We start from the raw sequence: 24783 nt of genomic DNA on the forward strand, positions 1-24783 counted from the left end.
GGAATGCAGCGAATATTCTTCCTATCTCAACTTTAGTTGACATCTTTCATCAAATCTGTGTAAATCTAAATTTCATTCCAGAACAGCCTCATAGTAAACACCCAAACATGACCACTCAAGCAGTATTCAAAGGATGGAAAGGCAATGACGAAAAAGCCGTCGATGGTAATTTGGTATTCGAAGAATTCGAACCAAAGCAATGGGACGAAGATGATGTAGAAAGTGAGTAAATCCATTGGCGCTTATGATTGATGGCAATGAGCTCTCGCTCACTGTCTTGAATATATATCAAAAAATAGTGAAAATCCTATATTGTGGAATATGTGGTACAGATGCAGCTGCACTTTCGGGTAATTTCCTTCCGATCGAATCACCTCAAATCTGTGGACATGAGATCGTCGGTGAGGTGGTCAGAGTTGGAAATCAAGTTGAAAACGGTGTAAAAGTTGGGTCACTCGTTGGGGTTGGTTATCAATCTGATTCATGTAGGGAATGTACTGAATGTAAATCTAGTGAGTCTATCTGACACGATTCCTTTAGATTATGCCTCGTTTTGGACTTCACAAGTTGTATCTGTCTGTGGACGATGGAAGAGGCAGGCTGATCATACTGTATTATATAGAGAATGAACATTATTGTCCCAATCAAACAGTCACTTTCAATTCTCCTTATCATCGAGGTCATGGTAAAGACAATCAATCCAAAGGTGGATTTGCCAAATACTGGAGAGGTCCATCTCGTTTCACCATCCCTTTACCTGAAGGTCTTTCACCTGAAGTTGCCGGACCATTGATGTGTGGTGGAGTGACCGTGTTCACACCTTTGGAAAGATTTGGTATCGCCGATGCTACTGAACCGAAAAACGTCGGTGTCATAGGTGTGGGTGGTCTGGGTCATATGGGTATATTATTTGCCAAAGCAATGGGAGCAAATGTTACTGCCATCTCAAGATCCAACAGCAAAAAGGATGATGCCATGAAACTCGGTGTAGATGATTACATTGCTACTGGTGAAAACCTTAAAGACGCTTTTGCATCTTACAATAGACATTTCGACTTGGTTATTGTCACCAGTAGTAAGGCATCCGGAATCTCTCTCTTAAAAAGCTCATCCATGGGATTCTAGCTGATGATAGTGGTTCAATCCAATAGATCCGCCCGAGTTCCCCATCAATGATTATGTTTCCATCCTCAAGCCCAAAGGTGCAATCTGTTTCGTCGGAATCGTACCTAAACCACTTGAATTAGGAACGATCTCACTTATCTCAAGTATGTCAAGATATCTATCTTGGCATTTATATAATCCGAGTGTTGTTATAATCACTACGGAAATAGCCGCTGATATTTTCTCTTATCTTCGTAGGTAATATTGTTGTGACAGGGTCAAATATTGGGTCACCAGAAGGAATCGCAAGAATGCTAAAATTCGCTGCTGAAAAGAAAGTGTCACCTTGGATTCAGAAATGGAACATGGATGACATCAACAAAGCCATGTTGGAATTCCAAAAAGGTAATCCTAGATACAGATATGTGCTTGTGAATACCGATAATGGTGGAAAGCTTTAGAGAGCAGGTGAGACTACGATGAAGAGAAATTGGTAATCAAAGAGTCCAGTCGTCTTGAGTTGTACGAGGAGGTTTATATAAGTGTTGAATTGAAGGACACAGTCTATGCATGTATCAATTGTTTCCATATCCTTTTGTTTATCACAGTTCATAATGGCCCGCTTGACGCTCGGGATGCTCACCGGAGACAAATCCCTCCACTACTTTTAAGGGCCTTTGCCAAGCTTTGATAGCTAGTGGGGAATGAGTCGGAACCAGCGAGTGAGCATGTGTCGACGGCGATGACGATGGACTAGTATAAAACAACAACAAATAACATAAAAAGTAACGTAATTATTTTTTTTCAACTGTTTATAGCGTGAAATCGAGTTAGTGGGTGACTTTCGGTGCTATCAACATGACCAGTCCGGATAAGAATTATATCATCATATCATAAGAAGGAATGGAGTGCTTACTGACTTGATTCTTCAACACTGGAATATCAACAGCTTATCTTATCCTGATAAGCTATGTTCAAGTCTCCCAGAATCTCAGTTCAATAACATTATGACTTCACATCGACGACCTTCCCATTCTTCTTCTCATTATCCTCCACTTTCTCCTGTTCGATCTCGTCCTTTACCTCCGACCAATCCTCCCGATCCTCCGTTAACGCTCTTACATCCAACGACATCGCCCATCACACCATACCGAAATACCTCTCGCGCGTTTGAGCTTGACGAGCGTGAAAATGGACATGGACATGAGCAAGAACATCACGTAAAGGGCAGAAAGAGGAGTTGGTGGAAAGTTAGATTAGGTTATGGAATGTATAATGATATCAAGAATAGATTACCATGGTACATTAGCGATTGGACAGATGCATGGAATTATAGAGTGATACCTGCTACATGGGTGAGTCAAACTTTCAACAAATGTATACAAGCAGTATGATTGTATGCGGAAATTCTTTCTTACCTTTCAAGTAGTTCATTTTCTTTGCAAACGTTTTACCAGGATTAGCGTTTTCTTTAGACCTGATAGTAAGTCAGCTTGTGTTGACCTCTAATGTACATATTTTGGGATCGTACTTACGATCCACACCGTACAGGAAACTACAGGACAATATGGTGTCCAAGAAGTTTTGCTGTCATCTGTGAGTGCTCCTGACTTATCCAAACTATCCTTGAATGTGTACAAAGCTGATTATTTCGAATCACAGTTTATGGCTGCATTCGTAGCTTCATTCTTAGGTGGTCAACCACTGTTGATATCTGGAGTAACCGGTGAGCAACTGACCCAGTGCATCCATACTATGTCTCCTGTTACTGATTCGCAAGGTGGGACTGTGCAAAGGGCCTATCACCGTTTTCAACAAGACCATTTACGACATCTTCGAAAATAAAGCGGACGGACCAGATTATCTGCATTTCGTTGGATGGACTTATCTGTGGGCAGCTATATTTCACTGGATCGCAGCTTCGATGAATGGTAAGTGCACTGTTCTTCCTAGCATGACCATCTGCAAAGGTGATCACGTTTCGAAGTTGGAGCAGTATATCATCCCCAAAGATACTTATCATCCCTTGACGTCTCTCACTGTCCGGCTTGCCCAGTTCATGTTCGGACGTGCCGACTGAATTGCATTCTCGTGCTGATTTGCTGTACTATAGCTGTGCAAGGACTCAAATACGTTACTCGATTTTCGTGCGACACATTCGGCTTCTACGTGGCTGCAGTATATATTCAATATGGCATACAAGTGATTACTCGTCAATTTGGACAAACTAGCACACCAAGTGCTTTCTTAGGTATAATGTAGGTTTGATCCTAGTTTTGCCAATTGGTTACATTTCAAAGTCTTCAGGCTGATGCTTTTGAACGGGATTGCAGCCTGGCGATACTCACCCTCATACTACCTCATTATTTCAACTCACTTGCAAAATCAGGATATGTGAATAAACATTTCAGGAGGTTTTGCGCGGATTATGGAATGCCAATCACCATTATTGCCATGACTGGTTTCGCTTACTGGGGAAGATTTGATCAGTATGTCTTCCCACTTCCTCTCACATCACTGATTATCACCCTTATACAACGTCATCTAACGTGATTCACGTCGATAGGTATGTCTTGGAAGATGGGATGACTCTTCCAACTACCACAAGCTCTTTCCGACCTGCCAGTGATAGACCTTGGCTTGTTAAGTTCTGGCAGCTGGAAGGAAAATGGGTTGGAACAGCTTTACCATTTGGATTAGTGTTATTTATCCTCTTCTATTTCGACGCAAATGTCTCGGTGAGTCTTGACATTTCCTAAAATCATTCGGCAAAGTTGATTACAAGCTTAATTGAGTACCCGAACACGACAGTCTTTAATTGCTCAAGGATCCGAATATCCACTTCGTAAACCACCTGGATTTCATTGGGATTTCTTCTTACTTGGTATAACTACTTTCATAGCTGGACTACTAGGTATTCCAGCTCCAAATGGTAAGTTGTCGACAAAAATGCAGTGTCACATCCAAACTCACAAACCCTGGTTCTCTATAGGTTTGATCCCTCAAGCTCCACTTCATACAGCTTCATTAGTAGTCATGGGATATGAAGATGCCTCATCTTCATCGTCTGAAACTGTTGTATCTCCAACAGGGGAACAATCTTCATTCGAAGATCGAGAGAGGGATGTACAATTAATGGGAATGGAGAACGGGAATGGAACCGAAAACGGAGGCCAGTCACGTTCAAAGGAAAATGGTATGACAAGACGATCGAGTAATACTCCCAGTGAGATCCGTCAAAGAGGTAGAAGAAGCGGTAGTACTGCGATTGAGAAAGATGATACACCAACGGACAAGAATGAGGTACCTGTCGCTGTGGTTGAGCAGAGAGTATCTAATCTTGCCCAGGGATGCTTATGTAAGTTTATTCGCTCCTATTCGTATGACATGACGTCGGAATGCTGACGACCTTGCGCTCCAGGTCTTATTTTAATGACTAAACCATTCGAGCATGTACTTGGATTAATACCGAAAGGGGTGTTAGCAGGATTATTCGTGAGTCTTTTCTCATCCATCGAACTGATAACCAGTATGAATCGAAGCTGAATTTCCGCTATCTTCTGTAGTGGTACATGGGTTCCGATGCTTTATTGACATCAGGAGTTACAGAAAAGATGTTGTATTTAATTCGAGATAAGAGAGCTATAAGCCCTTCTGAGCCGTTAAATGGTGTTAGGAAGAGCAGAATAGTATTATTCACCTTAATTGAATTGATTGGGTTTGGAGCTACATTCGCTATCACTCAGGTTAGTTCCCGTTTCCATTCATACAAAATCACGATCGTATCTCATTTAAGTAGACGATATTGATGTTTCACTTCTGTTTCCTTATACCTCACAGACTATAGCAGCAATCGGTTTCCCAGTTATCATTATGCTTCTCGTTCCGTTAAGGGTATTGATAGTACCCCATCTTGGATTCTCAGAAGAGGAATTGGGTATTCTGGATGGTGCAGTTGCCAGTCCTTTCGTGAGTCGGTTTTATCATTCGACGTGCCTATCGATAGTTGTTTTTGTGCTGATGAAAATTGGCAATACGCAGACGATGGAATCTGTTGGAGGCTCCATTTAATCGCTTGTATCAAAGCTGTACCACCAAATCAGCCGTCAGGGCTATGTTTACCGTTAACATATAATTCGGAATTGGTTAGACAATTCCAACTCTCATAATCATAAATAAGCCCTAATGTACCTCAAGCACCCCATGCATGCTTGTCAACGTTGAGCACATCCAATCGCGTTCAGTCGAACATATCCCTAGTTACCACGGTGATCTCCTTCAGGGACCAACAGGCGATTGAGTACAGTGTAAGATTGAATAGAAATAGATATTGCATCCCAAGATGATCATGCTCGACTCTCAAAGTAAACACCAATTATTGACTCTATAGTATTGCCTTGTTTGTTTATGATATGTCCCCCCTACCAAACCTTCTTTGTCTGATTCTACACGCATATCGTTTAGATTCCAACCTATAATAAGCACATGCTATCAGTAATTTGTTTCGTCATTAACGAATGGTATTTCCACTCACCTCATTTTGAAGTAAGAAGCCCACTCTTCTTTGAGATTTAGGAGCTGTTCGACCACCTGTGGTTCTCATCTCTTGACAAACGAAGGAATCAGGAGGACCTGCCCAATCTTCCAAGACGTAATTTCCAGAATTATGAGCTGGATCTTCGCCGTGTGGACCACCGAATAAATCTAATGCCAGTTGAGTGTGTGATACACCTCCATATGTGGTGATACATCTTGGATTCACTAATATCCTTGCTGGTGTAAATGCCGAGTTTGGAATCAAAAACGCTGATGCGGGTAGTTCTTGTTGTTTTAGTGGTTCAGGTGCGGGGTTCGAAGCATCTTCAGCCATTGCATCTACATCAGTTCCTGAATCTTCATCTTCTCCAACTTGTCTTTCTTTCACTTGACTATCTCCTTCTGCATCCCTCTTTTGGAATTGGACAGTAGATTCAGGTAGGAGATCATCATCGAAATGATCTGAAAGATCCCTTTTATGTGAACCCGAAAGCTTTTGATGTCCTTTCTTACCACCTTTTAATCCACCTCTGGCGGCGTCTGTCCAAAGATCACGACAGAACCACATTTGAGTGGAATCCATACATGGCATCTCGGGATCCCAATTAGGTTGTTCTTGCGTTGTTGACAAATTATGCGATAATGGGGATGCTCGATAATGTATTTCTCGATAGTATGATTGTTCAGGATCGACAACATGGGTACCAGACTCGCAACAGTATACTTGGAAAGGTAAGTGATGAGTAAATCTCTCTGTACCCATCTTATCTCGAGGTGGACCAGCTTCAGGTTTGGAATTCGATTTAGCTTGTCGGAATAAATTTCCTTCAATATCTCGGGTTCTCCATCTATCGGTACATTCCACGATCAGCTTTGTCGACTAGATGTGGTTTGAAGTCCGCTGTTCTGATGTGGGTTGACCTAGATCAACATAAAAAGGGAAGTACTCACCGATCGGAGAAGATGAAGAACCCATTGTGCTCCGCCCAATCCATTCCACAGACCATAGCGGCATTGTTGGCCTCACTAACTCTCAAACTTTCCAAAACATCATTTGGACAAGTGAAACCTTTGAGCCAGACCACACGGTGGAATTTGATTGATCTTCTGTTCCATAATTCATGTAGAGGTTCAAGAGCCAGATTTCTAGCTTCGGCCTCTTCCAATGGGTAATACGTGGCGGCTGGATCAACTGTCATGGGAGGTACTCGTCTAATCCTGAAAGCGATACCGAGAATCGTCATTACTGATTCACATAGATCGGCCAAGGTTGGTGTTGAATCGGTTGAAGCTTGATCTAACATTGAGACGAATATATTCCTTGTACCTAATCGACGAGCGAGTTGAACTATGATAGCTAATTGATCAACCAAGAAATGATCTGCTGAATGAATCACAATGGCGATATAATACAAGTGATCTTTTGCTGCTAAATCTTCATAATGATCTTCTCTACTATTTTGTCCAAACGGTCTGACTAAAGTTGGACAAGCAGAAGCTACCCATCCATTGAATTGTAATAGATCATCGATTACAGTGCGCATCACTTGCGTATCCAAATGAGCTGTATCTTTCCCTGTTATGAAAGGTTTTTGGAATCTTGTCCAGAAATCTAATAATCCCTCTGATACTTCTTGATCAAACATATCTGGTCTATCATCTCTTCCTTGTCTGCTTTGTAAGAAAGGATATTTCGATACATCCAGATATTTATCGTTCAATAATACTCTTTCGAACACACCATGTGATTGGATTTCTTCGGATTGAGGTGATGATGAAAAGAAGAATGTACGGATGAGCAAGAACGCAAAGAATGCCAACGCAGCTCGAATAGCTAACCGTTGAGTGTGAGGAGTGAAAGCGATAGGGGAAGAAGGTGATGGTGGCATATTGGGAGTATTAATTGTTGGAGAGAGAGGTCGACGTCGACGAGATTCACCGAACCCCAGATTGGGGAAGCCTGGCGATGCTATATATGAGATCAGTGTCAGCTTTCAGAAGACGCCTACGAGAATGGTGTTGTATGTATATGTATTGATTCGGAAGAAGTATAGGGAACGTACATGAAATTTTGTCAGCTGATCACGAGCTACTGCTTGGCAGCTCGATCAGATGAGTCACAAATGATCTGTCAAATCGACACCGGTCGATCTTTTTGTTCAAAGGACCGACTGTCACAGGAAGGTCGTATAGGGGATAGGGTCGTGAAAGTTCGTGGGGAAGGATGGACGTGTCGAAGGAAGATGACCTGTGAGGAGGGGAAAGAACGCTGCTCGGCAGATCCGTTCTAAGATTGTTGATGTTGATCAGTTAGGGTATCTATTGAAGGTATAATTGATTAGTGTTTTCCAAGTTCCAAGTATCTTGACAGTCTTTCTTAATTGTGCCTTTGAGATTTCAATGCTCCGCGTCGTGACAGTGGATGAAGGATTTTGAAATGTGAATGAAGCGCGTCTCTATATGCTCTTTCATCGTATATTCCCGCCTTTGTGGCACTCTCCCTTTATCAAGTGTGGCGCACTTTCGAATGGGTCTTCAGATGTTCTTCATTCCTGGCAAGAACTCTCTGGCAGAGGGACAATGGGAGAGATGTCATCGTACAGCTCGATTTGGTGAGATCTCTGACGCATATGATTGACGACTGACACGATTTTGACTGACTGACGATCGACAGTATACTGAAATGGTGACACCAAAAGGCTAAGAGAAGGGATGTCTACTCATCAGACGCACAAACGTTGCAGGGAAGATCGCAGTCCAGTAGCACGTCATGAGAAGGAGAAATCGAAGGCTTGTTACCTTTCATGATTAGTCATCCCTTGATAATGTCTCCTTTGATGCCTAAGCGACCCTTCATATTCTCTGTCGGGGAGTTGACAGGTATATATACCGGTCGATCTATCCAGTACATTCCCAATCCCCACCACATTCTGTCTTGCCCATTCCCTCCATAGAAATTTGATCGAAACACCAAGCCGCAGAACTGAATAATAGGAATGTCCACTAACAGCTCTCGAGGAGCAGCTACCGGATCCTACGTTTATACACCTCTTTGAGTTGCTCACTCATTACAATCAAGAAAGTATAGAGTCTCCTGATGTAAATTCGAATATCGTTGTTGCCAATCCCGTTCTCCTTGATCGATTTTCAAACCAGCTCAATCTGCATACCGCGTGGGCGAGGTCTGTTTCATTTTTTTTGTTCAGGCTATCTCATGATGAAAATCACTGCCAGCTGCTCATTCAGCCATCTGAGCTTTCTAATGGTAAATGTAAATTGAACTTTAAAGCAAAAGGCGGAACCGAACGAGTGGATCCTACAAGATATCCATGTCTCACTTAGACTGATGTGTGGGAATATTGGGTTTTAGGCTTTATGGGAATGAGCAATCAATCAAGACTTGATTGAGGGTTATGTACTGAAATTTATCCTACGCGAATGATTTTACCAACTAGCTGTAACACAAATCCAACCCTCATCCGGTCCCGTTTATTAGGGTACCAGTAGAAAAACGCAGCCGGTAATCCAAAAAAAAGGGGAACGCGCTAAAACTCAAACCATCCTAATACGTGGGAACGAAAATATGACAAGAATCCCACTACCAAAAGGACATATCTACCCTCGAATCCAGTCCATCAGCTATTCAACTTACTTCGGTAAGCAAGAACAAGGTTCGATTTGTTTTCTCGGAACGGATTTATAAATATCTCTAGACGTATACTCGGAGACGGAGGCAATGTGTTGGTCTTATGTGCATCGGACGAATCTCGAAGATACCCCGATTCCCGGTACTTATTTTTGTAAACGGGAGGAGATCACCCCCATCGAAGAACGAGACTAGGGAATGCTCGGAAGAGTATGTATTCAAGAGCACGCAGATGATTGCGTCTTCAAAGATTGGATCATGAGGTGATTTCTGGTAAGCAGACTGCAAGTCAAGCAAGACGTCGGTTTTTTCTCGAGATAAAGAAAGAAGAAAGAGGCCGTGAGGATGATAGGACTACTCGATGACACGTTGGCAGAAAATACCGAGATCTAACGACTTTGAAGTTTGTTTCGTCATCAGTACGAGTAACGCAAGACTGTTGCGAGACATAGCTCTGCTTACAACACGCCGGGGGCTGGGGAAATGATATATCAAGAAACACCGGAACGCGTTTCGTATATCTCCTCAAAGTGCTGATTACCTCTCAAGCATGGGAAAAAAAGATTGCGACAAACTTCTAGATCTCCTTGATACCGTAAAATCACGGCTGGAAGTTTCCAAGCCGAACGAATCATCTTAAATCACGTTGGATCGACGAGTGTGATTCCTTCTTCTCACATACAAACGCTCATTTCTCTTTCAACTCTCCCCGTTCGCGATCCCTTTCAGTCCGTCAAACTCCGTACTCAGTCTGTCTTGCATCGACACTGGCGGCCATCAGATAGTGTGCGATGCCATTCAGAGTATTTCAAAAACAGAATGGGGACGAATAACTTGTACGGGGTGTGATAACAACACGATGGTTTTAATGTGACGTGACATATCGTAATGAAGTAGATCAGGGACCAACTCTTTTTATATGATTTTATTTCTGATAACGAAAAGATGATCAATTGTCCAAAAACCTATAAACAACCCCAATTGTGCCAACAGACTCTCATCGGAGAATTACATCACCATCTACTTCCTCGAAGTAGCTATCACAAAACTCACCTCGTATCTCTCTCGATAAGTTGTACGAGTATGTAGGTCCCCAGATGAAACATGCTCGTCCAACTGACATGATAACTCACTTCAAAAGACAATGGTTTCCCCGAAAATCAAGGGGGTTGGTTTACTTAGATATGTGTAAAGTATAAATCGTTACCCAGGTCCAACTCCTTGCTTGTTTTTGATAAACAACTAAAAGAGCCGAAAAAAAAAAAGCCAAAACATCATCATCATTCGGTCATGCACATGCAAGATGATTCTTGCATTTGCGTACTTGTTCGTTACCTCTTTGTTTCACTCTAAGTAAGGGACGGGATACATGTGTTCCTTTTCCTTTATACTACTATCAACTATTAGAATAAAGTGTCTCATCGTTGGAAACTAAAAAGGTCCGATTGGCAAGAAATGGATTCTTATCGCACATCCGTTGGCTCTCTCATGATTCCCTCCATCTCATTATTATACCTAGCAGTTAGTATAGGGTTGTAACGTCCGAATAGTCCCAAATCTGTCAACGACTGACTTAGTCTGTTGGTCGTGGGAAAAATAAAAAACGGTCGAGTAAAAAAAGTTCATGAGATTCCAATTTACATTTCACGGAAAAGAAAGATTAAACTTATAAGTAAAGGAATAAAATATATATGATCAAATCCCAAGCCACTGTTCGCTTTCTACCAATATATAGCTATACTCATCATTTGTCCCTCTCATTTCATTGATCCGATATATCATAGATCCAAAAAGCTCCTTGAAGTTCAAGCTCGTCCCATTGCCAAACTCAATCAAAAGGAAAGATAAATTCAAGAAGCGGACTGTTTCAACCTATTCTGTCACCCGAGACCCCCATTCCTTTGTTTAGTCATTACCTTCACGGCCATTCAAGCTTTAGAACGGGTCTTTTCTTTACCGTTGACGTTGGTACTGGAGTCTATCAAGTTACATATTTGAAACGTTCACCCGAGCCCGTTGTTCCTTATTCAAGCCTTCTCAATTCTGAATTGTTATTCGTCATCTGACATCAGGACGAGTTGACATTTGTTGGAATCTTGACATATATCAAATTTGCCTATTTTTACAACACAAAAACTTTCTTCTTTTGGATTTCCCATCATAGTTCCCAGCACATTGAGAGATCGAAAAGCAAAGATTAGCAAATATGTCAACTACAATAACAAGATCACCTTCACCGACCTTCACCTCTTCATCATCTTCACCATCATCATATTCTCGTCGATCATATTCGTCTTCACCTGCAGCATCGCCAGCACCTTTTCTCACACCTAATCCATTCGATAACACATCTACTTTCTCAAGACCTTTACCACGTAGATTGCTTTCTTTACAACCTACTAGACCTTCACCTTACCCAATAACATCCCCCATTTCACCACTTGTCTCCCCCATTTCACCCATATCCTCTGCTACCATCCTTAACCCTACGAGCAGCGGTATTGGAAACGGTAATGGTAAAGGTCGACCTGGCCTAGGTAAAAGTTCGGGCAGACCTGGAATATCACATCGATCACATTCATTCTGTGCATCTGGAAATAATTCAACTTATGCTTTAGCTTCTGCACCCTCTAAACATCTTTCTCCGGATAAAAAAATCTTGGTAGCACCTCCATTAGAAAGAACTATAAGTTCATTAGGTTCAAGAGGTAATTGTTCACCACCGACTCAACAAATGCAAAGACCTTTTAAAGGCAGTTCAGACTTTGATGATTATCCAAACAAAATTAAAGGACGAACAACACCAACTAGACCAAGAACGCCTTTGGGTACTATCGAAGGTGTGTTAAGTGAAAAAGATATAAATCAAGTGAGTCTCGTTTCATTGTGTCATCCTATCCTGGCTTGGCTTGTTTGGACAACAGTATCTAATCATCCTGTTTTCGTTTTTAGTCAACACACAATTTCACTAAACAAAATAACAACCAAATACCTCAATCTGTGATTCCTACTATCTTCGTACACCCATCAACTACACCACCTAGACCATCACTTTCAACGATGCGTAACCCTTCCAATGATTCTTCAAGATCTTCATCTTACACGATAATGACACCTACTACACCTCATGATCTCCTATTCGGTAGCATCCAGGAAGACGAAGAGGATTTAGAGAGTGTCAAAAGCGTCGAGTTGGCAGTTAGCGATTTAGTAATTTCCTAGTTTAACATAGATATGTTCTTTTCGTGACAGGACATTATATAGGTTATCATCATTCAATTCAGCTTCCATTCTTATTACCTTTAGCTCTTTGACTATCTTTCTAGCTTGTCTTTTCGGGTCCTTTATGATTTTAACGAACTTTATACCTTGTAGCAAATAACGATTATCTCTTCTTTTCAGCTTCATTTATGATTGTATCCTCATCACGTCTTCTGTCCTTTTTGTTTATACCAGGTATTCCCATGTTTACGTGTTTTTCCAACTTTTGGGGTTTATTCGTGTTTATTTCTCTGTTGGCGGGTGAATGAAGAAAGAAGTCAAAATATATACGATTTTTAACGAATGAATCTCTATGCGTTCTCGACCGAAGTCGCACCACGCATGAAGATGAACAGTAATTACGTCGATACATTCCACCAAGCTCAGTACCGACTACATATCAAATTAAGTAGAACCTTGTAGCAATCTCAGAGCTAAAGCTTCTTCATCTTCTAAGCCACCTTGCTCCTCTATTTCGTCGTCGTCCTTGAACTTGTTCTTCCTCTTCTTCTTGTTCCTGACCTCAGGTTCTGGTGACGGCGATGCAACGCTTTCCTCTAAATCGGTCTGATCTTCATCTCCACCGCCTAGATAAGCAACAGGTTCGTCTCCTTCGTCACTCATATACTCATTACGCGCCTGTTCATGGAACAAGCGATCAGCAAGTGCACTAGGGGGACACGAGGAACGTTCATGGCTTACCTCTCTTTCTCTTTCCTTCCTCTTCCTCTTGAGTTCTCTCTTTTTCTCCCTAGCAACTTCCTTATCAAACTTGTCTTCGATCTTCATTCGTTCTCTTTCCTTCTCCAAGAATTCTTTACGTTTTTCTTCATTTCCAAATTCATTCTCAACATCTTTACCGACTTCATAAAAGTTTCTAGCCTCTCCAGTTTCTTCATCAAATATAATCTTATCTGGCATAGGTCCATTCTTCAATTTGGATTTCTTGGATGTAGCAGCTTTCAGTTTCCGCTTTGATAGATCTTCTGATGTGATCAAAGGTTCTTTCATTTCTTTTTCTAAAGCTTCGGTTCCCTTTCCTTCAGCTACTTGGAGTGTTTCTTCTCGGTCAGAATCTCCTTCGTCTCCAGACAATGCATGATCACGCCTTGCAATTGTGAATACATCTTCATCTCCTTCTTCGCCTTCTTGACCATCTTCGTGTGATACCAATGCGGTGTAATGGGGAGTGAGGATGGATTGATTCGTTCGCTCGAACATTCGATCGTATTTGGTTCGAACAGCAGGAGCAGCTTGTGGCTGAAGATAAACCGAGACGATTGTTAGTATCGCATAGCCGAAATGAAGAATGAGCCGATACTCACCTTGCCTGCAGTAGATACCTCACTACCGCTCTGACTTCCTTCATCATCATCTTCTTCATCCTCACTTGCAGTTTCTTCGACCTCTTCTTCGGATTTATCTTCGTCTTCACTACCTTCCTCATCCTCCCCTTCCGATTCCTCGTCACTCCCCACAACCCCTCTTTCTAAGACTTCCTCCTCTTCATTGTTCTTCTCGTCCTTCTTTGATCCACCCTTAACTTTTACGGCCTTCTGCTCGGCGAATTTGATCTGAGGCGCACCCGGTAGACCCATACTCTCTGCAAATGCCTCGGCGGGTAGCTCGGAGAACTTGAAGATCGATCTGTCTTTTTGGATATGAATGGATTTCATATACGATATGAACGCCTGAGAAGAGGTGATGCAATGTCAGCGTTGATCTCAAGCGTGATTAATGGACGACGTGGTATATGTAACGCACTCTTTGTCCGAGGTATTTGATCTCAGGCTCTCTAAAAGCGAAATTTTGCATTTGTTGTTTCAAATTACCCATTTTACTTTCTTTTATTTTGATTTTTTTCGGTTCAATCATTTTTTCATTCCATCTAGAAGTCATACCTTGTTCTTCACTTGGACATAAGAATGTTAAAGCATGACCACCTGCTTGATATCTTGCTGTTCTTCCAACTCGATGAATGTATGTATCTACATCATCTGGACAATCAAGTTGTATTACCCAGTCTACAGCAGGGAAATCTAATCCTCTGGCAGCAACATCTGTACAAATCAATAAAGCATGTTTTGATGTTGAAAACTTTTGGAAAATCGATAATCTAGTAGGTTGTTTCTGTTTTCCGTGTAAATGCATTAACGGTAAACCTGGATGAAGTCGACGGAAAGTCTCGAAAATAAATCGAACCTAAATATACCATAAAAAGTCAGATCCCACATATCGACATAGGGAAAAATAGATTGTTCTCGAGATCACGAGTGAAAAAAAGCTTACCTGTTTACCTGAAGTAACAAAGACGATACCTTTCATCTTCAAGTGACTTTTCACGAAACCCCATAAAGCGTCTAACTTCTTTTCTAATCCAACGACAGCATAATACTGTTCCAAATTTGAAGGGACGACTCCTTCTTCTCCTGCCTTGTTACAGTTTATGTACACTGGTTCGTGCAAAGACAGTTTCGCCAGCGCGGCCAAATCTTTAGTTTGAGTGGCCGAGAATAGCAATGTTTGACGATTAGGTTTTGAGGAGGAAGAAGAGACTACTCCAGGTGAGAAATGCCCTATGATAGCTCTTAAAGCAGGCAAGAATCCCAAGTCTAGTAACCGATCTGCTTCATCCAGCACTATACATCCAGAATTATAAGCTCATGCGAGAAAAAAATGACGAAAGGTTGTGACTCACCTAAGACTTTGACACCTGAAGATTCGAAACCAACGGTACTATCCAAATGTTGTAATAATCTTCCAGGAGTTGCTATCAGTATATTCATTCTTCCCAATCTATCTTGTTCTTCTTTCAAAGGTTTCCCACCTATTACCAATCCAGCTGAAAATTGATGATATTTTCCTATATCCCTTAACTGAGTGAAGGTCTGTACGGCTAATTCCCTCGTAGGCGAGATGACGACAGCACCCAAACCATCCATTGGTCCCCATTTATCTTGATATAACCTCTCCAACATGGGAATCAAGAAAGCGAGCGTTTTGCCCGAGCCTGTTTTAGCTGATCCAAGTAGATCTTGACCCTTCAATGCGGGAGGTATAGCAAGACATTGAATCGGGGTAGGGTTAAGGAAATGACTACTCTTTAGACCTATGACGATCTGTCAGCTGAACACTCTGCATCAACATGGAGGAGCACCAATGAGCTCACCTTTGAGAGTACGGGAAGAAAGTGGAAGTTCATTGAAAAGTGTGATTTCAGCTGGAGGACTCTATTATAGGAAGTTGTCAGATTCATGTCTACCTATTGTAGCCTCTCGTCAGCTTACCCAGTTATCAACCCTCGCTTGAAGTTCTTTCAATTCTTCATCCACCTTCAATCGCTTAGCTTGATTAGACTTCAATCTTGGTTGAGCTTGTTTTCCTTTGCCACCTTTACCTTTCCCGCCGGCGGTTGCCTGGGAGGAAGAAGCTTTGTTGTCGACAAAGGCCATTGTCACTGAGTCCTTCCAGTATTCCTATCGATTCAAGCTGTGCAATGATGACCTATGACAACGATATGAGAACAGGTTCGATCCAGGAGAAACGACAGGCAGAGATATACTCAAACTTTTTTATTACTTTTCTAAACAAAATTGGAAAAATATCTTTGATAGCCACGTGGATTGGGGTGCCTGATACGCACGCATATATAGCCCTACACCGTGGGAAAGCTGTGTTCATGTCAAACGCGTAATGTGGGGATTTTACCGATCTTGTAGAAATGAATCCCATAACTTCTTAGGATGATCCAGCTCAAAGATCAAGGAAGTGCAGCTCCGCAGGTCAGGACCACTGAACTACTGTTCTGTACTTATCACCGGGAAAGAGGGAAGCCAAGGGATCTCATCAAAAGGTCATGGCTCGACCGAGAAGCACTCCTGGGTCCGGAACGACGGCTCGATCATCCCCTCGGCTATCGTCAGCCAAATCCACACCATCTAGATCAGCCAAGAAACCATCCACTCCCTTGAAGAGTTCAGTCAGCTCGACAACCACAAGGGGTAAGTGGATTGAAAAATCAGCCAAAAGATCACCTTACTTCTCCAAAACCCAATTCAAATCCAATTCCAAGTCCAAGTCCAGTGTCAAGTCGAAACCTCCGACAAAAGGGAAAGGTAAAATTGAGAGCAAAGCTAAGAGTAAGGTGAAGCAACACGTAAATGATGACGAAGAAGAAGAAGGTCAATCACCAAGTGGATTAACTGAATCTGAACAATCTTCTACAAGCGATGATGAAGGCTCAGAAGATAATTTCGATCCTTCATCGCAAAGTGAATTGGATGAACCTATCGATGAAGAAGACGCATCAGAAAACGATTCTGTAGATTCTGATTTCATAGACGAGACAACCTCCAAGAAGAGAAAGTCAACTTCCGGGAATAGTGGCAAAAAGGGCAATAACGCGAAGAAGACTAAACTGAATAGTGGGAATGGAAAGAAATCAACTGGAAATGGAAGTGTACATATTGAGGGATATGAAGATGAGGATGACGATGATGAGGAAATTGAATTGGAAGAAGGTCAAGAAATTGCTGGTAGGATTTACCCTGCGCCTAAAACCGGTCAAGGTGAGTTCTTGAGCTTCACATTGACCAACCCCCAGCAGTACCGACCACAATTTGTATCAGGCTGGTAGAAGCTAATGGATCTGGTTGAATAAACAGTGCCAGCTGGACGTATATCACAGAACACGTTGAACTTCTTGAAGAATCTGCAAATACCAGAAAGGAATGATCGCGATTGGTTCAGATCACACGAACCAGCATTCAGACAAGCTGAGAATGTGAGCTAAATTCTAACCGCTCTCAGCGTTAAGAAGAAATAGAGTATGTAGCTGATCATCGATGTTACTCGTAGGAATGGAAAGCTTTCGTCGGAATGGTTCAAATGAAATTCCATGAAGCTGATGACGAAGTACCTATACTACCACCCAGGGATATAATCGTGAGTTGATCACTCCTCGATTCGATGATCGTTGTTCCTAGCCGGTCAAAGATCCTGGGCTATCCTTGGTCAGTTGTTTTCAAAGTGCTGATATTTCAAACTCACAATATAGCACCGCATATATCGAGATGTACGATTTTCATCTGACAAAACGCCTTACAAGCGCAATTTCTCAATGTCAACATCTAGAGGTGGACGTAAAGGGATATGGGCCGCATATCATTTATCGATATCACCTAATAACCGATCATTGATAGCTGCAGGTATTTGGCAACCTGGTAAAAATGAATTAGCAACTATACGACATCATCTCATCTCTGATCCACAACGTTTTCGAAATATAATTCAAGATGAACAATTCGTTAATCTTTTCGGAGAAGCAAAGGAGAAAAAGGGTAAAAGACAAAACGTTTTTGGTAATGATGACGCTTTAAAAGTAGCTCCTAAAGGTATTGAAAAAGATCATAAAGATATTGATTTATTGAAATTGAGAAGTATCGCTGTTGTCCATCAGTGAGTGCCTCTACCGAGCTTGAGATATTTAGACCAAAAACGACTATGACGGTAAAAGGGGCGAAACTATCCAACTGACATCTTCGCTGTACTCCACAGGTTCACTGACGAGCAAGTCATCGCTAAAGATTTCCAAGAACAGCTTTATGACGTTTTAGTGGTCATGCGTCCTCTCGTCAGAATGTAAGCTATATATAGATGGCAAGCTGGGATTGGTTGGCTGATACATTGAGACAGGTTGAACGATTTCATATCCCTACCGCCTGATGCAGGGAATAATGGTCACGATGACGATGCGAATAATGCTGTAGAAGAAGCGGACGGAGAGGGCGATGGCGACGAATGATCAGACCAGTTTATGTCAGAACTCTGTTATGAGGATACAACACAGAGGTGTTACATGTATTTTAATACATCAGGTTGTACAAACAGAAACATGTATTCTGGAACAATGTTGTTCCGGCTTGACGATCGACTTGAGTTGTACTATAGACATACTATGCTTTTACTTTGTGTCTGGGTGTCCATGGACCTAAACTGTTATCGGCGTAAAAGTCCATTGGATAATCACCTTCACCCATATCTTTCTTGCCTTTAGTTTCTTTCGATTCCAATGACAGTCCACCCCAACCTTTGATCCTACCAGAGGCTACACTAGCTTCATACGGACTTAGAAGCGGTCTCGAGAATGCGTAACCCCAATCAATCGATAATCTAGGACAAGAAGTTTGGATAAAAGTCGATATTTCTTCCGGAGGTAACAAGGATAATTTTGCAGGTGATAATTCTGATAATAACAGTAATAAAGGTGGTATTGAATCTTCTGGTAGATTAGACGTTACAGACTGAATCAATGAAATGATTAGCGTTCATGTCGAATTAGTGGAAGGTATATCCCAAAGAAAAACTCACTTTTAACACGCTTAGACTACCTTGTCTACCTAGTGTTCCCAGTAAAACGGCCCAACTTCCACTTCCCTTTTCCACTAAACCTTTCCTAGCTTCTTTAACCGCATCACCTCTTATTCCTCTCATCTCAGTATGTTCATATGTCTCTCTGGTGAACTTCTTGGAATATGGGTCATATCGGAATGCAGGTACTGTTGGATTCGCTATCATGATTGATTCAAGATGAAATCGACCGTCTCCCACATAACTGCAATTCAGAAAAAGTTTTCGGTCAGAAAAGAAAACGAGTAATGAATGGGGTGAGCAGGGACAGTAACTCACATTAATCCATCAATTTCACCCAATTTAGGTGCAGTACAGCCCAAAACTTCACCAGGCGAAAGAGGCTTCACTTGAGGTATTGTTATATCATATTTACCTCTCCAAATCCCGATTTGATTTTTCTTGACTTTCATCAAAGTACCATTGATTCCATCTTCAATTTCGTCCTTCTCGTTAGAGTCATCTTCTAAAGGAGGTAAAGATTTCACTAAATCATCACGTAGATGTTGAATCGAAGCTACGAATTGAATAGTTGAAACTAATGCCAATCTAGTAATCTTCTCATTACCGTCTTTTACCTCTACTCCTTCTCCTATTTCCGATGGTCTGCTTGATATTTGATTTTTCTGGGCAACTCGGTCTTCTTCTTCAAGTGCTATAGGAACTGGTGCACCTGGTTCAGCACCAGTTGCACCTAATATCAATCGTTGGAAAGCCTCTCGATCGGATGGGAAATTTCGTCGAACAGATAATGATAAATGTGGTGTATCAATTGCTATTTCAACGAAGATATATAATGTCTTCAATGTTGTTTGAGATACCGGTACTGAATTCAGATTCACAATCGAGTGTTAGGATTCCAATCCCTTTTACAAAAAACGCAGATATACTCACTCAGACATGAGTGTCCATAATGAACGATCATTTCTGCACCCATTTCTTTAGCTGTATAATCGTCTATACCTATTCAGTTTATTGCAATTGTGGATATCAGCTTTCATTCAACCAAGCGATATTGAGAAAAGAAAGCTGAAATAGACTCACAGCATGCTCCATACGTTACATCGGCAAGCAACATCGGTAAAGCTCCTGTAAATCTATTATGTGAACATATCAAGAATTAGCATTCTTCTGCACCTGAGACAAATCCACCTGGTTCCGGGATATCCAGACCAGACATACGTTTCTATGATATCCGCAATTGCGCAACCATACATCATCAGTCCTTCAGGCATTTGTAATGCTACAGAAGTTACTTTATCTCTTCTGATATGATGTATAGTTTTATGTATTTCAAAATTATAGTTTCCAGGTAAAGCTAATTGAGAAGATTGATGTATGAGTATACATTCTTCTCATGAGATATACTCTGTGGGAACTCACCTGCAATAGCAGCGTTCAATTGAGTGTCATTCAAAATATCATCAGGAATCAGATTCGCTACTCTCCGAATTGGTGTTCGGGAAGATGAAGAAGAAGAAGATGCTTTGGAACTTCCTACGAACCTCTTTCGAGGTTTTGTCGGTCGTGGTACCGAAGGCTTATCAATCCCTTCTACAGCTTCCATGTTCGATTATGTTTTGGCCTGGGTCAACTCGGAGGATGACAGAAGTCAGTTATCGAATATGATGTTTTTGCGATGAGAGTGTTCAATTCTTTACAACTTTTTCTGACCGACCGAGTGGCAACTTTCCCACGGTTGTCATAACTTTCGAAACATGCTCTAACCAACCTGCTTAAACATACAGTCAAAAGTTCTACTTTGCACATATCTCAAAAACGATATTTGATCAACATAGCATCCGTTCCGCATTCAGCATCATTGTGATATCACACTGGATACGATGGAGAACAATTTGGCCGCGAATGCCGCTGCGCGAAAAGAACGTCTGATAGCTCTCAGAAGGAGGAAAGAAGGTCAAGATTCAGCTAATGGGGAACCGTAAGTTCTCCTTCCTTTCCTTCTTCTTCATCCTAGTCGATTTGGAGAACCACTGGGACATGACCAAGAAATCGTCCAACTTCTTTCCCCATATCAGCCATTGTGGCCGATAGAATGTGATGACTTTGGATACTAATGAATCTTCCTATTTACCGCGTTGCGCTTAGATCACATTTCGCATTCAAACAGAGAAATTACGATCCTGAGACTCGAAATCTAAGGAAAAGAGGTGAAGAAGATGATAATGATGATACAGTAGAGAAAGCGGTGGAAGGATTGGCTGAACAGATCATAAAAGAAGATGAAGAGAAAAGGAAAGAGGAATTGGTGAGTGAATCGATTCCCTCGTACAATAACGAATAGGATCAAATGCGACATATCCCTTCCTTTCGTGTCGATCATCTTACAGGCCAGAGTCGTGCCAACGCCAACGCTTGATGTGTATAGGACTTATTCAATATCCAACCGAAAAGAGCGAATTGGGATTTGAAAAGAGATATGAATAATAGAATGTCAAAATTAGATAGAAAAACAAATGAAGCTATCGCTACCATATTTAGTGAGTCATATCACATATTCCGCATGTATACTTCCTTGTAAACTGATATCATTGTGTTAGGACAACGGCTACAATCGATGAAAAAGGACCAAAATGGTCAAGTTGACTTACTGGCTAGTATGAATGCTCAAGAACAAGAGAGGGACGAAGCTGCAGCTGAAAACACAGATAGTGATGATGAGTAAAGGGGCGACACTTCATGTAAGGTGTAGGGTGCAAGGGGGAGCGTTGAACAGCAACAGAGGGACTGAAGATAGATGTCAAGATATCAACTGGATTTACATGTACCTTTATGTATCAATAGCTACCAATCAATCTTACCACTACAGACAGTGAAGGAGTATTGCAAGTGGAAGGAGGGAAGGGGGAAGAGCGTCGAGTGACTGTGACAGTTGGGGCTGGAAAGATGATCGACTTCATTTTTTCCAACTTGTCAGGTTGCAATCGTGCCTTCATCTGCCGAGTTGGATCGGTTGCATTCGATATGCCTATATCTAACTAATATAATGATAAAAACTAGATCATACAAAAATGCTGAATATCCTTTTTCCCTAAATCAATACTACCTGAATTTCTGGTTTGCTACAAGTTGGATTGTACTTTTTATATGCTTACAAAATATAATGCTCAATCTCCCTCTTTGTCCTTTCAATTTCATGCCGTCTATACTCATCGATCATGCTCTGGAATATCTCCCCAAATCCTAATGATTACCATCTCGACCACATACCCTCTATGCTGAATGACATCTCTGCTTACTCCTGAAGCAGGAACTTCCATAATCCCTCATTGTCTTTATAATCATGATGGATCAGACTGACCAACCACCATTCGCCTGATATGCCTTCCAAAAGTTTCCTTGCAGGTGAATGTCTGGGATAAAGTAATGACCACTCTGTCCAGATATCGAATGCTTCCTCCTAGGAAATCAATTTTTGTCAGCAGGTGACATAGTTTACCGAATGAAAGTAACTCGACAGGACGGGAGATACTCACTTTCCAAGCCAAGAATGATTCACCTTCGATGATAGTAGACTGAACGATTTCTTGTCCAGGGAAAACACCCCATGTGACAGCATTGACTGTATCTTCTTCAGTATTCGTTCTGAAGTCGCCCTATTAGAGAGATGGTCAATACAAGGTTCATTGAGCAGCTGATATGAGATGAAAACTACACACTTTCTTGTTACCGGCATACATGCTAATTGCGCCGTTACCTTTCCTCTCGATTTTTTCTTCCAGTTCCTTGACCTGTTCTTCTTTAACGAAAAACTCGACGAAGGCTTTTTGGAAAACATATCCTCCTCTTGGGCCCCAACCGTGGATTGGGTCTTCCGATTTAGCTGCATCCACAGCAGGCTGTGAACCGACTGTCCAGTGTTTCAGTTTCTCAGAATTCAATTCCAGGAGATAAGGTAAGATAGTTAACGATTCAGGAGATAAAGGCAGATCACAAAATGGTGTTGTAGGTGTTTCAGGTGCCGAACGAAGATATGAGGTGAAGAATAATGATAGTTCGTTAATCGTAGTTGGTGTACCCCATTCTTTCATCGCTTGAGCGGCCTGTCAAATGTATTAGGAGCATATTCTTACCATAAAAGAAGAGAAACCTTGTTCACTTACGGTGATCTTTAAACCACTTCCCCAACCATCAATCTCACCATAAGCAGGACTTCTAACATCGGTAAATCTACCATTAGGATATTCATCCCAGCTATCTTCACCACTTGGACCATTATTTGAACCGGCCGCGCCTGAAGTACCCAAACCTTTCTTGGGTGCAGGAGGTAAAGCATGATTTGTCAAACCCCATTGAGCGAGTTGACTAGCTTCACTTGGACTGATCGATAAATCTGACATTTGATTCGGTAATGTGCCATTTGTCGAGTGTCCATTTATGGCTAAAGCTCCATTGGGCTGAGGTGAATCGTCTTCAATCAACCTATTATGTCTTGATAAAGGAGAAGATTGATTTGGTGATGAAGAGGACGTCCATTTGAGATTTTCTAATATGGTTCTAACAGATTTTTCTAAATTGAGTGTACAGAAATGTATACCAGGAACTAATTTTGAATCTAATATCCTTTGAACCATCTTAGTAGCTAATTCAGCTCCGTATTTCTTGACTGCTGAATCATCAGATGAAATGGGTAACAAATCAGACGAAATTGATTCTGGAACAGGACATTTTGTTAAATTGACTAATCTTCGGAATGAAGCGAAGTTCTGAATTGGCATAATACCAGGTATGATAGGTTGAGTAATACCTGTTAACGCAAATCCCAACCGTATCAGTATTATGCTCCTTCTTCGGCGAACCCGCATTGATAAGACATTGTATTATGCTCACCTCTTTCCCGGCATGTTTTGACCCAATCTAAGAATCCCTCTACGTCGTAAAACAGCTGAGTGACAATGAAATCCGCTCCAGCATCACATTTGACTTTCAGATATTGTAGATCACTCTCATCGGATTCACTGTCTGGATGTGGAGTTGGATATCCCGCTACACCAATACAGAAGAAATCATCGTGATTTTGTCGAATGTAGCGAACTAGATCATCGGCATGTTGGAAATAATCAGGTTGGGGATTAGGTTCAGTTGCATATTCTTCTGATCGAGGTGCGTCTCCTCTCAATGCTAAGATGTTTCGTATTCCTAATGATTTGCATTTCTGTTGTGAATGTCATCATAAGCTTCCTTTGATTCTCATTCACATTGCGAGAAACAGCCGATCAGTGGAGTGGCTATTTCTACTCACCTCTAAAGCTTGATCAACTTTTTCTTTGGGCATATTGGTACATGTGAGATGTAAGATCACTTCTAGACCTAATTTGGTGACATGTTCAGCCAGCTCCAGTGATTTGTCAGCCGTTGATCCTCCAGCTCCCCATGTCACAGATACCGCCAGAGGAGACGGCAAAGGCGCAGAAGCCAATCGTTGGATCCTATCGAGTAAATTGACCAGACCAGCTTCCGTCCGAGGTGGGAAGAACTCGAACGTATGGAATGGGCCATTTCGGTCGGTGATTAAAGAAGCAAGGGGCGCCATGACGTTTCCGATTTGATGCTGTAAACCTCTCTCAGAACAGCGATGCAAGAGTAGGAAAAGAACAAGATATTTCCATTCGAGTAGTTTCAATGAAAAAAGACAAGAGAAAAGTCAAAGAAAGACGCCATAACAGCCCCCGGGTCATTTTGATTCCGCTACCTCGCCGCTTTGATGATTACGTATTCATTTCATAATCCTGTAGCAGCATCCTTTCGCTTTAAATCGAAATTTACATATATTTTATGTTTCATCGATATGAATGTTGAGTATCGTC

At 41.6% G+C, this 24783-nt stretch overlaps 9 protein-coding genes across 9 annotated transcripts; 5 read left to right on the top strand and 4 right to left on the bottom strand.

Annotated features, from left to right (window-relative positions):
* Positions 1 to 107: 107 nt before the first annotated feature.
* On the top strand, positions 108 to 1565 carry IL334_007565 (uncharacterized protein; the record flags this gene model as incomplete). Its single annotated transcript, XM_062939255.1, has 5 exons — positions 108 to 222; positions 300 to 512; positions 623 to 1075; positions 1152 to 1268; positions 1363 to 1565. The coding sequence occupies 5 exons, from the start codon at positions 108 to 110 to the stop codon at positions 1563 to 1565; spliced, it is 1101 nt and encodes a 366-aa protein (XP_062795306.1).
* Positions 1566 to 2111: 546 nt separating this feature from the next.
* Positions 2112 to 5175, top strand: IL334_007566 (uncharacterized protein; the record flags this gene model as incomplete). Its single annotated transcript, XM_062939256.1, has 14 exons — positions 2112 to 2459; positions 2534 to 2587; positions 2656 to 2700; positions 2767 to 2830; positions 2901 to 3035; positions 3218 to 3362; positions 3438 to 3593; positions 3671 to 3842; positions 3916 to 4036; positions 4097 to 4462; positions 4526 to 4599; positions 4671 to 4850; positions 4945 to 5073; positions 5146 to 5175. The coding sequence occupies 14 exons, from the start codon at positions 2112 to 2114 to the stop codon at positions 5173 to 5175; spliced, it is 2019 nt and encodes a 672-aa protein (XP_062795307.1).
* Positions 5176 to 5564: 389 nt separating this feature from the next.
* On the bottom strand, positions 5565 to 7529 carry IL334_007567 (uncharacterized protein; the record flags this gene model as incomplete). The annotated part of the gene is made up of 3 exons (XM_062939257.1): positions 5565 to 5576; positions 5639 to 6488; positions 6592 to 7529. The coding sequence occupies 3 exons, from the start codon at positions 7527 to 7529 to the stop codon at positions 5565 to 5567; spliced, it is 1800 nt and encodes a 599-aa protein (XP_062795308.1).
* Positions 7530 to 11492: 3963 nt separating this feature from the next.
* Positions 11493 to 12508, top strand: IL334_007568 (uncharacterized protein; the record flags this gene model as incomplete). The annotated part of the gene is made up of 2 exons (XM_062939258.1): positions 11493 to 12155; positions 12239 to 12508. 2 exons carry the CDS (start codon positions 11493 to 11495, stop codon positions 12506 to 12508), a joined length of 933 nt encoding a protein of 310 aa, XP_062795309.1.
* Positions 12509 to 12952: 444 nt separating this feature from the next.
* Positions 12953 to 15999, bottom strand: IL334_007569 (ATP-dependent RNA helicase DBP4; the record flags this gene model as incomplete). Its single annotated transcript, XM_062939259.1, has 8 exons — positions 12953 to 13186; positions 13250 to 13807; positions 13873 to 14238; positions 14312 to 14749; positions 14837 to 15186; positions 15246 to 15656; positions 15717 to 15777; positions 15835 to 15999. The coding sequence occupies 8 exons, from the start codon at positions 15997 to 15999 to the stop codon at positions 12953 to 12955; spliced, it is 2583 nt and encodes an 860-aa protein (XP_062795310.1).
* Positions 16000 to 16403: 404 nt separating this feature from the next.
* On the top strand, positions 16404 to 18350 carry IL334_007570 (uncharacterized protein; the record flags this gene model as incomplete). The annotated part of the gene is made up of 6 exons (XM_062939260.1): positions 16404 to 17115; positions 17212 to 17330; positions 17405 to 17491; positions 17604 to 18004; positions 18104 to 18187; positions 18242 to 18350. 6 exons carry the CDS (start codon positions 16404 to 16406, stop codon positions 18348 to 18350), a joined length of 1512 nt encoding a protein of 503 aa, XP_062795311.1.
* A 151-nt stretch (positions 18351 to 18501) lies between these two features.
* IL334_007571 (diphthamide biosynthesis protein 1) lies at positions 18502 to 20522 on the bottom strand (the record flags this gene model as incomplete). Its single annotated transcript, XM_062939261.1, has 7 exons — positions 18502 to 18849; positions 18917 to 19160; positions 19235 to 19781; positions 19850 to 19918; positions 20000 to 20052; positions 20138 to 20273; positions 20339 to 20522. The coding sequence occupies 7 exons, from the start codon at positions 20520 to 20522 to the stop codon at positions 18502 to 18504; spliced, it is 1581 nt and encodes a 526-aa protein (XP_062795312.1).
* A 277-nt stretch (positions 20523 to 20799) lies between these two features.
* On the top strand, positions 20800 to 21641 carry IL334_007572 (uncharacterized protein; the record flags this gene model as incomplete). Its single annotated transcript, XM_062939262.1, has 4 exons — positions 20800 to 20897; positions 21065 to 21224; positions 21345 to 21456; positions 21517 to 21641. 4 exons carry the CDS (start codon positions 20800 to 20802, stop codon positions 21639 to 21641), a joined length of 495 nt encoding a protein of 164 aa, XP_062795313.1.
* Positions 21642 to 22211: 570 nt separating this feature from the next.
* Positions 22212 to 24509, bottom strand: IL334_007573 (methylenetetrahydrofolate reductase; the record flags this gene model as incomplete). Its single annotated transcript, XM_062939263.1, has 6 exons — positions 22212 to 22376; positions 22453 to 22572; positions 22636 to 23019; positions 23080 to 23723; positions 23807 to 24131; positions 24219 to 24509. 6 exons carry the CDS (start codon positions 24507 to 24509, stop codon positions 22212 to 22214), a joined length of 1929 nt encoding a protein of 642 aa, XP_062795314.1.
* Positions 24510 to 24783: the final 274 nt, after the last annotated feature.

Source organism: Kwoniella shivajii, chromosome 11, assembly GCF_035658355.1.
Source record: "Kwoniella shivajii chromosome 11, complete sequence".
Lineage (NCBI taxonomy): Eukaryota > Fungi > Basidiomycota > Tremellomycetes > Tremellales > Cryptococcaceae > Kwoniella > Kwoniella shivajii.